Raw genomic sequence first — 12,980 nt, forward strand, 5'->3', positions numbered from 1 at the left:
TGGGGGGCATGGTATGAAGGGAAGATGTTGGTGGGGCAGAGTATGAAGGAGAGTTGTTGGTGGGGGAAGAGTAAGAAGGGTAGCTGCTGCTGGTGGGGGAAGAATATGAATCGGAGCTGTTGGTGGGAGCAGAGTATTAAGGGCAGCTTCTGGTGGCCACAGTACGAAGGGGAGCAGCTGGTGGAGGCAGAGTATGAAGGGAAGCTGCTGGGGGGCACAGTATGAAGAGGAGCTGCTGGTGGCTGCAGTGTATGAAGGGGAGCTGTTGGTGGGGGCAGAGTATGAAGGGGAGCTGCTGGTGCGGGCAGAGTATGAAGGGGAGCTGTTGGTGGGGGCAGAGTATGAAGGGTAGCTGCTTGGGGGGCACAATATGAAGGGAAGCTGCTGGGGGGCACAGTATGAAGAGGAGCTGCTAGTGGGAGCAGAGTATGAAGAAGAACTTCTAGGGGGACAGTATGAAAGGAAGCTACGGGGGGAAATCAGGGGGAGAATTTGTGCCTCTGCTCATCTCCTTACATATCTACAACATGTGTCATAGAAGTGCGTTCACACATTGTAGTAAAATTTATGTCACCACTGCATTGTAAAGAAAGGCAATGTGTGAAGGCATAATGAAAGTTGTTCTCAATAATTGCCCCATGTATCAATGCCAGTGATTAGCAGATAAACACATTCCTATTTGTTGGGTGATTGCAATGTTTTATGTGATGTCTATGTATAAAGGACACAGTCCGGCCCATAAATTATTCCTTCTAACCAATCCAGCAGCAATGACTTCTCCTTGCAAGAAACCTCACATTTTTTATTGACGACAGCATCAGCCACTGTCTCTCCCCTCGTGCTCGCAGTGGCTCCTCACCATCACAGTCTCATTGCTACCTGTCATGCTGTCAGCTTTCTTGTGCTGTGGCGCATGCAATACTCTATCCCCTATGGGCCTCTGTGATTTAAAAGGCAGATATGCTCATGTTAGAAGTGATCCTCACAAATCCATGTCTGACCCTGACTTAAAGGGAACCTTCCGTGGAATTTAGCTTGCGAGTTCCATACAATTATCTTTTCTTTGGCATTATCTGATTACCCTTAACTGGAGACCTCAACTTTATTATACTGCTGTCTCTACCTAGTGATACTGCCGCTTGGATTATTGGTGACAGCAATGGCTTGATCTGATCCTTAACCACAGCTGCTCTCCAGGACTTTTGGCTTCTTCCTGACTCCCTGGTACTTTTCTCCTGAACCACCTAGCCTCAATGTCATTGGTATCAGGATTACTCCAAGTGACCTTGTGTTCTTGATTCAGCAAAGTCCAGAATGACAGAGACACAAACTCGGGCAGGAATATGACCTGCTCTATATTTTTGTGCTCAGGCAGTCGGCTCACAGTCGGGGCTGTGGCATATACAGCTTAGTAAAGAATCACATTGTCTATAAAGTAACAATTATAGATCATCTTTTACTAAGCCCTCTATTGTGCTCCTCACCCCTTGCTCACCATTGAAAAACGAGCTCTGTTGCAATTTGATGAAACACTATGAGGCACATTTACTATGGGCCGTGTGCCAGACTTTGCACATTCTTTTAGGGGCAAACTGCTTTAATAGGTATTTAGGAAGTGTCTGCATCACAATTGTGTTGCATGCAACTGTTTTGTGGTGTAGCTGTACTAGGCATCATGCAACGCAAATTAGGGGGCGTTCCAGTGCTCAGTCAGACTGTGCGCCAGATTTATCATGCAAAGTCGGACAGAATAGTATTGCAAGCCCTAAGTTAAAGTTGCACCAAAAAAAAGTTGGTGCTACAAAGGCTAACTGTTGGTGCTACAAAGGCTAACTGTATTTAGTGCAGCTTTCCCTGTTCTTAGTAAATGTGCCCCTACATGCTATAGAACTCTATGGGGGCTATGATGCGGCAACTGAGTGGTCGTGTGCATGATGCCTTACTCTGAGAATCTTATTAGAATTTATGAATTGACAACTGGGTATTACCAGTGTGTGTATGGTTGGGTCATCAGACTGGTTAAAATAGTCCAATTATCGCTGACATTGTAAAGGACCTCCAGATAACACCCAGTTGTCATTTAATTCATAACTGTTTAGCAAAAAAGGGAAAGGCACAAAGCTCTATGATGTTGATGTTGCAGAATTGTTAAATTCTGAAAAATACAATTATTTACAAAACATAGTGGGGCACATTTACTTACCCGGTCCCACGGAGTTCACGAAAGTGCATTGTCCGACGATCATGCACTCTGCCGCGATTCACTAAGATTGTGCGCCTGATATCCTGCATGTGTCGCTTCCCCGCTCAGGTCCACCGGAGTTCACCTGGTGCATGTAAGTGCATTGTCTTGCGACACAATTTGAATCCTAAATCCCGCGCTCAGTCTGAATCAGTCGGATTGTCTGACGGCCCGTCCCCGATTTCTGTTGCATGAAAGTCAGCGCAGCTGCGCCGCAATTCGATCGCGTGCACCACAATACCAGCGCAAACCCCTGTTAAATACCTGTCAAAGCTGCGCAAATCCTGAAAACTGTGTACAGTCCGACGAAAGTGTGATCTACGACCCTTAGTAAATGAGCCCCAGTATGTCAGGAAAGTGACAGATCCTTTTTTTTACAAGGAAACAGCAGAATATATCAACCTGATTGTGTATGTAATTTAAATTATTAAAGGAAAATAGAAAGAGGACAAAGTTATAGAAAGCAGGTAGATACATACGTTACATAATCAATTTTTCAGTAATAATCTGGTTCTCTTAGCCTGGAGATATTGTGCCTGGAGAGTCTGAATGCACACGAATGCCTGGCTGGTATTTGCTGCTTGATGTAAAATGCCCCACAGCTATGTTGTAACACATCTGAAGAATTGATTTATTATGTTATTACATACTTTTAAGATAGCACATCATGATTTTACTTTGCACCCATGCACTTACATAGGATCAGTGTTGGCAGCTGGAGAAACTGAACTGTACATTCTTGTGTTACCAGCAATAGTTGCATGTACTGCTGCTGTTAGCCCTTGTGCCTGCTCATTTATTACTCACTCCATGCACAGAAAAAGCTGGAGATAAGGGCAGGAGCAGCCAAACAGCACATTCTCAGACTTTATACTGGATGCACAGCTGAGTGGAGAAGACAGACATGGTCTCTGCAAGAGCAATAGCAGCCACAGGAGAGCATACTGGAGCACAATGCTTCTCACTCATCTGCCTGGAAGCTTGGACTTTATGAATGGGAATGCCTTTTCATAGTGTGTGTAGCCCTCATGACTGACAATGCATGGGTTAAAGTGGAACCTGAAGCAGGGAGGAGAGCAGCACCTACCCATCACTGCCTCCTACTCTGATCAAGATGCTGCAGCTATGGTGCTGGTGGGAAATATATTGGCACCAAGGAGGCTAGTGTGGGCAACAAAAGAGGTCCATCTCCAACTCCTTAGTGAGTCCAGAAGACCTGCCCACTGCTTATGATCAGCTCAGCAGTTCGTCTGGAGATCCAGTTTGGTCCTGATAGCTCCAGGGATGATGGAGGTGAACAGAACCTGTCTTGACTGCTGGACACCTGGAACAGCTGGTGCAGAGAGAGAGGACCAAGCCTCCCCTGGGCTGACCACTGCATTGGCTGCTGTCCTCATCTTCACCATCATTGTGGACATCTTGGGCAATGTATTGGTCATTCTGTCAGTCCTCAGGAACAAGAAGCTCCAGAATGCTGGTGGGTAACAAAAATGTCCATTGACTTGTTTGGATTTACAACATCTTAAAAGTATTAACCTGAGATTAGAAAAGTAATGTCCTTTTTTCATTTGTCCAGAAACAGTGACACTTTTGTCCATGGCTGGATGGGGTACTACAGCTTAGACACTATAGCACCAGGGATATCCCATGGATGAGAGAACATCTGCTACCTTTCTTATACAAACTGTAGCTCATAGTGATTAGTGTTTGCTAACTTTTGCTTTTTATTTATTTTGGTTTTATTTGAAAATAAAAGGCAAAAAGTCACACAATGAAAAAACATAAGGCTAATAGAAAAGTAAAGAAATGTTAGGAACATAATCATCTACTGAATGTCATGGAATGTTTCTAAGATTGAATTCTGCATTTCAGCTGTTTTATACAAATTGTATTTTGTGATTCATCATTAGTTTTGACCTCTAGATGGAGAGTGCAGGCTGCTAATATCCTAATCATGTAGTAATAATACATAGCGTATAATCACAGTAGCTATGCATATCTGTATGTGAAGGCATGTGTAGCAATGTGCCACCTCTGTCCCCTCAGTGGGTGTATGGTATCACCAGGAAGAGGTGACACGGTGTAGGCTCCTGTGACAGCAATTATAAGCTCAAGGTCGCATAGGGCACCAAGTACAGAACTGCTTGCTACATCCCGGGTCAATTATACAGGTCAGAGGTGGAGGATTTACCTGCACACAATTAGTATAAACATCAATTGGGTAACAATGTAAAATCAATATGTAGGTAAGGGAAGTCAGTCGCCGTGTACCTACATAATATGCTGATAATTTTTTATTTTCTGCTAATAATATTTTGGACAACTAAACGAAGTCAGTTTATTTGTTTGACCAACATCAATGGCTGGTTTAACCATGATATAATTTCTCTAGAGAGATTGAAATGGAATGAGAGGGATTAGATTTCATTTTTCCCAATGTTTCATTTGAGGACATCTATTTATAAATGATTCTTGATATTTTCTTCGTCTAGGAAAAACATGTACATTGTGTGAATAACAACAATCTGTGAAGTTTCACTCGGTTTCTTTTGATGCTTGTTTAGTCTCTGTTCTCTTTGGCAGTGGGATCCTTCTTCGAGGGTTACATTACTTTTGACAGCAAATGCTATTCTAGCTGGGAAAGCAACAGAAACTTTGACAGAACCCTGTTGAACCCTGTAATAAATTGAAGGGGTTCCAGGATTTTACACATTTGTCAGACTGCTGCAAAATTCTAAAATTAAAAATAACATTAATAAATCTCCCACTATTTCAGTATCTCGACCCTTTCATGAATTTCTATAGCACTATTGCATCTGATAACTGGTCTCAGTGGTTTCCTGATGTACATGCAACAGTTATGTGACATGTGGAATATCAATGCAAAGTAAGGTCTTATTCACACAGGAAACTCATTTCACGTTGTCAAAAACGCATCATTTTTCAGTCTGTCTTTTGGTTAGTATTATATCTGCATCTGATTTTTTTTCACATACGCAAACAAAAACAGATAATTGGCAGGTTCCCCCCTCCCCAGTATCATCAGTGTGCTGACCTATTGGGGGAATGTATTATGCCATGTGCACTTGTTTTTTGGCATATGGATCCCTCGTTTTTCAAGCTGCGCCTTTTGCCTATTTATTATCACAAAAAGCTCTGCTCTCCGACCCTCACGCCTTCTTTTTTTGGTCCCCTTTATTGGCCGCAGCATTTTTGATTAATTAATTCTTGCCCAGACCTTTTTGAGGTGCAATTTCTGGAGCTCATTTAGACCTACTAAAAGCAAGGCTATCAAGTTCTGTACCCATTCCTAAATGTGGAGTGTCATATCTGGACACCAAATAAATTGAGGTAGTGCACCACAATATCATATCTCACAATACAGACCATGCACCACAAATGAATGCATTCCCCCATTTGACTCCTGAGGATATCCATGGTTTGTATGATTGTACAGGCTTACCTGCACGCAATATTGGGGGAGATTTATCAGAAGTGTATGAGAACAGAACTATTCTAGTTGCCCAGGGTAACAAATCAGAGCTCAGCATTCATTTTCTTGGCCCTGTTTATGAAATAAATGCTGAGCTCTGATTGGTTGGGCAACTAGAATAGTTCTGCTCTCAGACACTTCTAATAATTTCCCCCCGATATGTGCTCATAACGGAACTGTATGAAGTTTGCACGTGTACCGATGACAGTAGAAAAGACTGCCTAGGCCACAAACTTGGAATAGGACCTGCTCTAAGTTTTTTGGCCAGTTCTGATAGCTCATATAAATGCTAATCTTTGTGGGGCGGGGAGGGGTCCAACAGGGGTACATTAGACCCCATGAGACCCCCGTTCTTGTGATCTGTGGGGGGTCTCATCACTGAGACCCCACCGATCAGTTATGCTCTATCCAAAGGATACGGCCCAATTTATTTCCTGGGAAAACCCCTTTAACTTCACACCCGATTTTTATCAGTCTGGCATCTTTTTTTCAATCCGCATAACCTATAATATAAGAGTGATCTGTGAAAAACAGTACTGACTAGGACATGCCCTACTTTTTAATGGATCAGTCTTATGATCAGGTATGATAACAGCCATTGGCACTGATCCATTCTAAAAAAACAGATGTCACACAGTCAATTTTCACTGCCTTGTGAATCTGCCCTAAGACTAATGTGATCCAGAAATTTAATAGGTTAGTATTTTTCTTATTTAGGAATATTCTCTGTAGTAAGAAAATTTATTGGAAATTCTGACCAGACCAGGTGAGGTTTTGTCAAAGTTTCCATTATTTTTAGATTAGGGCTTGCATTTCAATGTTATGGAACTTCCGATCTTCCTATCTATGTCTTACACAACCATAGAATACTATTGGTCTGAGATGTATCAAAAGAGTGCCCATTTTGACATACAGTATTTTCCTTCTATACATCAATTTATATTGTTTGAACACTATTGAAAAGTTGACTATTACTAAAAACAACTGGTTTATTTTCAGCATATTTTCCCCTGTGATTCAGGTGTCAGATGTATATAACTGTATAGGCACATGATTGCACACATCTGGGGCGAACATTTGGCTGCATTTGTCATGTGAACAAAGTATAAGTAACATTTCACCACTGAACTGTTTTACTCCACTAACTGAACAATAGTGATGATTGTAGCATGTTCAATGCAAAGAATTCTTCTATCTGTCATTGTATAGTGAAGACCAGTCATAAATGTAAAATACTTATGTTCTATACATTTCTGAGTATTCACACTTAACATTGAAAATTTTACTATAATATATATCAAAGCTAAGTTTGTAGTAACAAGTGACAAAGTTGTCATTGGGCTCAGCTCATTACGATATTGTGTAATATATTGCAATATAAGAAGATCACCTCACTTGCAATAAAAGAAGATCAAATGCAGCTTTTCTTGTGAGATGAATAAGCCCTACCAAGTCTAATACTCACTCCTGGGATGATAACTACACTTTCTAAACAACCTAATCCTCACTGGTGTGAGATTGAAGCAAATGTTGCAACTTTTTCAAGTCACATTGGCAAATGCATCAGACTGACAAGCTAACCATGCCCCCTTCCCTAGTTACTTTCCAGCAAGGCTATAGTCTTAAAGGAAATCCACCATCAAAATCCATCACAAAACTCTAACAAAACAAACAGTAGTATAGCTTTAGATAATGTGGCTCAGCTTTGCCGTAAAAAGGGCGTACACCAATATTTCTGCAAAATCGGAATAATTTTTGCACAAACTATTAGCCAACTAATAGGAGATGCAAATTAGTCTAGAGAGTTTTACATTATCCCAGATTTATCACCCAAAATAAGATATGCTAATACATGAAAATCAGGTGCAGCGTAAGGCTATCTGTCTAACTTGACTCTTACTCTTAGGGTATCTGCACACATTGGGGAACATTTACTTACCCAATCCTGCGCATTCCCCGATCCGGAGTGTCAGACGAGAATGCAATGTGCCACGATTCACTTACATCGTGTGCCCGATATCCTGCATGTGTGGCTTCCCTGATCAGGTCCTCCGGAGTTCACGATCTTTCTCCCGGTGTATGTAAGTGCTTGGCTTGCAACGCAATTTTAAAGTTAAATCCCGTGATTTGTCCGAATCCTGCTCCCCGATTTGTGTTGCAAGAAAGCCGGCACGATTGTGCTAAAATCCGATCGCGTGACACAATACCTGCTAAATCCCTGTCCTGGCAGCATGATCCCCAAAAAGTCGGAAAACCCGACAGAAATGTGCCCACGGGACCCTTAGTAAATAAGCCCCATTGTTACTATGATGATGGAAAATCAGCATCAAATACACACAGTTTTTATGTGAATTTTTTTTATCCAGATTTGTGGAAGATTTAAAAGGGTTCTCCAGTGACAGTCACCGAAACCCCCACCAATCAGCAAGTTTTTTTAGCATGCAATTTTTACCCATTTTTCTTACCAGATCTGACTCAATTCAAGCAAAATTGCCACCAAATCTGCATTGATGAAGCGGATTTGATGCAAATTTTCATTAGCCCATAGACTAACGTAAAAAAAAAATGCATGGAAAAACCAGCAGGGCGCACAAGAAATGTGACATGATCATTATCTTGTTTTCTGCACAGAGCAACAATTTTCACGTGAAAAAAAATGCCAACATCTACTTTTATATCTACTTTTAAGTTCACTTTGATGCCACTGTATTACGTGCTGGATTTTGCGCAACAAAATTCACATGTAATATCTGTGTGTAATCCTCAGTATGTGCAGATAGACCTAGAAAATGTTGATAAATATGCTCTACAGATAATAAAATACCTTTCAAAATGCATTCCTTATAGTTTAGAGCTTAGTTTTCGTTTTATATACTGTATAGCTTCATGTGCAGGATGCAATCCGTCTTCGATTGACTTCTATGTGTCTAATGTATGTTCACAAAACCTTTCCAGAGCTACCAGTAAAAATAGCAATCTGTATATATACATACAGACTCAAGAGTAAGTGATCAATGACAGGTGAATCCTCTGTATATATGTATACAGACGTTTTTTCACTTCCAGCCACACACATTTCTGCCTCGGTGAATTTATCTCGCCCATTTATAATTTCTATCATTGGAAATGACTGGGACCAGCGGCAGCTTAGTCAATCATTTATAAGGCACACGACCTGTACTTGCTTGTACCAGTCACCAGGACCTAAATTGCTTCTGGACTCATATACTGAAGGTTGGTGTCAGACAAAATGCAGTTTTCTGAGCCAAAGAAAGTAGCTCCAACAGGATTGAGAAGTATAACTTCAGTTTTTATACCCAGATTTACTTCTGGCTTCAGCTTCTAGTGTCATATTTCCAATAAAGTCAGGGCTGGTTTTAGACAAAGTGGGGCCCCAATATAAAACAGTCACAGTCAATAAGAGGTTCCTTTACCCCTGCATAATAATAACACTTTGTAGTTACACACAGTAGTACATTAAGGCAATCTGTAATATGGGACTGTAGGAGAATTATATAGGAGATAGACAGATGATAGGGAGATTGATAATAGAAGATAAATATAAAAGACAATATAGATTTATAGATAGATGATAGAAGATGATTTATAGACAGGAGATAGTAATAAGCATTAAAGGGGTATTTAAGGAGCAATACATCCTCTGCCCACAAAAATCCACATGCAGGAGGCCCCATTATGAAAGGGGGCCCTGGGCAAATGCCAAGTTTGCGGCCCCCTAACGCCAGCCCTGAATAAAATTGTATGTGAAATCTTCTGACGAGTGGTTCCAGTTTCCATAAACCTGAGGTCTCCACCAGTGATAAGAAGCCATGGAGTCATGTGACTCTGGACCTCAAATGACTTCCCTAATATTTTCTTATATATAATTCTATGACTTAAGACAAATAAGCAAGGCATGGTATCATGTAGTATGAAAATTAATCTTTCCTTGACCCTATGAGATTGTGCGGGTAACTTACTTGTCAACAAACATTTTATGAATGAATATTACAAGTGCTTATAATAAACTTGGTAATATATCTTAGAATTGTCCCATCTCTACTTACTTCAGCATGGATCACCCTCCAATCTGACATCACACCTGACAGAAGCTCACTGAGGTGTCTCTGAAGAGGGGAGGTGGAAAAGTGAGTCAAAGCTGCTTGGTCTCCTCCCAACAAATTTGAAGCAGCCACAAATTTATAGACAAACCTAACGGAGGGGAAAATGTTAGAAAATGAAGATTACAAGTCACGTAATGTCCAGTGTTTTTCTTATGTATGCTCATTGGACTGATGATTTCTGGAAAGTTTATTGAAAAGTGAGGTAAAGTCTAAGAATCAGAGCTGTTGGAAAGTGGAATATTGAAAAGTGCTGGACAGTTTTCCAAAGCCCATGGCTTCAAAAAAAGACTTCTAAGAAAACACAGTATTGTGAGTTGCACATAGTTGGTGGGGAGCTGTTTTGTATAGAACTTTGGATTCAATATTGAAGTTCCAGGTTTTGTATATTTTATTATAGGTCACTTAACTGTTTCTTTCTTTCTTTCTGTTTCTTCCAACATAATTTGTTCATATATGAAAAAGGTTTACATTCAATAAAAATCTTTATCACGCTCACATCCACTACCATGTTGCATTATCTATCTTTTTACTTTTAATATGATCCACCCTATTCAATTCTGTTTGAAAAAAAGATTTCAGGGTTTAGGGATATTTAATTCAATTTCTAGGGGAAGTGTCTGATTGTTGGGGTTATGACCTCTGGACCAATAGCGATCATGAGAATGGGGGCTCCAAATGTTCATACCTGTGCAGTGCGGTGCTGTTCATGTTTGCATTAGCTTCCTCTTCATATATGGCACACACAAGCATGTTTTCAAAGGGGGTCTCAGAGGTTTAACACAAATTTAATGAAAAGTTTAGATTGTTTCTAATTTTGAAGACTTCCGTTTTATTTGGCAGTCATTGGTGGCTGGCATAATATCTGTCCAGAACCCAGCAGTCTAGTTATAGGCAAGAGATGTGTAGTGATGAGGGGGTCACAGGCAGCTTTTCAAAAGCTGCAGCGGGTACAAGTTGACATCTGCTAAGTACATGTTGCCAAGTATTTACTGTTCTTCTGTGTTTGATGATATAAAATAACAATATAACAAAATAAAAACAAAGAAAAATAAACAAACATGCCATCGCTAGCACGGAATTACAGCCTCAACCTGGAGGAGTTAAAGGGGTTGTCCTGAAAAAAATGGCTGCTTTCTTCAAAGTTCCCTCCCTTGGGTAGTCCATGGTATTGCAACAAAGCTCCATGGAGCTGAGCTGCAATGCAAACACAAACCATGGCTGGATGTGGTGCTGTTTTTGGAAGAAAGCAGCCTTGTTTTTCAACCTCTGGACAACCCTTTTTAATCCATACACACCTACCTAATATAAAAAGTAATATTAACTCCTTTGCGGAGCACAAAATACTAAAACGTTGTGATGCTCCTGGGTGTATAGAGAGAGCATACACAGTGGGTGTAGGCTGTATAACTTGTAAATTAATATAAATTAAAATGACAGCACATACTGCAAAAAATAACACCTTACATAGATCTATTATGTACAAGTGTGAAATAATTATTGGCCTCTAAATTTGGCAAAAAATATCCCTGTGATCATACCGCCCCAATGAATAAAGTGGAGGTGTCATTTGAAGCACAGAATGAAAGCTGTAAAACAGCGCCCACAATGAGTTTTTGTCAATTTCAGCACAGTTAAAGTACTATTAAAAGTGTCATTAAAGGGAACCTGTCATCAGAAGACCCATTTTAGCACCCCAGTCCCCACAGAGCAGAGTAAATACACTGCTATAGAGTTTTTGTATAAAAAATGCTTTTACAGCGAAAGATATGTTATATTGTATCTTTCAATGCCATGTGCTATGTGACAAGGCACCTGGGAGTGGCTATAGAGGAGCAGCCCCCCCCCCCCCCACCTTGGGAAACTTTTCAACTCCTTTTCAAATATATGAAAACACCAATCACTTGGCTTAGGGACCCCCTCCCCTGCTCCTCTAAAGCCACTCCCGAATGATGGGAGTTATTCATTTATTTGAAAAGGACACATGGAGGAGCGGTTTCCCAAGGATGGGGTGGAGAAACTGCTCCTCTATAGCCACTCCCAGGTGACAAGTGCCTAGTCACAGAGCACATAGCATTGAATGCTTCTATATAACCAGGGGCATAACTACAGTGGTAGCAACCATAGCAACCGCTATGGGGTGCACAGTGTCAGGGGGCCCCAGCATCCGACCTGACACATTAAAGAGTGGAGGATGTGCATCATTATATCCATATTATGCTATATAATATGTATTTAACATATATGTGATGTATATATGATGCATCTGTGATGTGTATATGTTGTTTGTGTATACGGTGTATATATGCTGTGTGTTTGTAAGTGTCACTGTATGTGGGTGTATATGCTCTATATGAGCATATGTGCATAAGTGTACAAATGTGTGATTGTAACTTGCATGTGTGAGTATACAAATATGTATAATTTTCAAGTAGGCAGGGGGGCCCCATGCCAAAGCCTGCTAGGGGGCCCTGCCACTCCTAGTTACGCCACTGTATATAACAACATATCTTTTTTTCTTTAAAACTAAATTTTTATACAAAAACTCTTTAGCAATGTATGTACTCTGCTCTTTGGGGACTGGGGGAGTGCTAAATATTGGTCTACTGGTGACAGGTTCCCTTTAAATGTACACTCTGTCCTGCAGACAATACGTCTTCACACAAGTTATAGCTTTTTGAATGAGGGAAATAAAAAGAGGAACACAAAACCAACAAAGAACTAAGTGGTAAAAGGGTTAAAATGAATCAAAATGAATGTTACAATTTTTATAGCCACATGTACTAAAAAAAGCTAAATATGCCTATTAATGATGGGGCTGGCCTAGACATGAACTGCTTACGGGCTTATTTTGGGGCCAACACGTGGCTACAATAAATGCAGAACTTTTTAATGGATCGATTCACACAGCTGCTTTTGTAACAGACAACGTGTCCATTTCGTTAAAAACTAGAGCATGTCCTACGCTGAACTCTTTTTCGTGGATCAGTCATTGACTATAGTTTAAGGATCAGTGAAAAATGGATGCTACATGGATGAAATTCTTTAGTGAAAAAAAGATGGAAAAAGCAATTTTTCACGCCTGATAATCACAGGTTTTTGTGTTAATATGAATAGCTAAAAT

General features: G+C 40.5%; 1 protein-coding gene across 1 annotated transcript in view; it reads left to right on the plus strand.

Annotated features, from left to right (window-relative positions):
- The first annotated feature begins 3,003 nt into the window (after window positions 1-3,003).
- GPR50 (G protein-coupled receptor 50) overlaps window positions 3,004-12,980 on the plus strand; it is a 128,400-nt gene continuing 118,423 nt past the window's right edge. The window contains exon 1 of the mRNA XM_072124122.1: window positions 3,004-3,719. Within this exon, the coding sequence (XP_071980223.1) occupies window positions 3,527-3,719 (193 nt within the window). The 5' untranslated portion in view covers window positions 3,004-3,526. The remainder of the gene's footprint in view (window positions 3,720-12,980) is intronic.

The sequence above is a fragment of the Engystomops pustulosus genome, chromosome 9 (assembly GCF_040894005.1).
Source record: "Engystomops pustulosus chromosome 9, aEngPut4.maternal, whole genome shotgun sequence".
Lineage (NCBI taxonomy): Eukaryota > Metazoa > Chordata > Amphibia > Anura > Leptodactylidae > Engystomops > Engystomops pustulosus.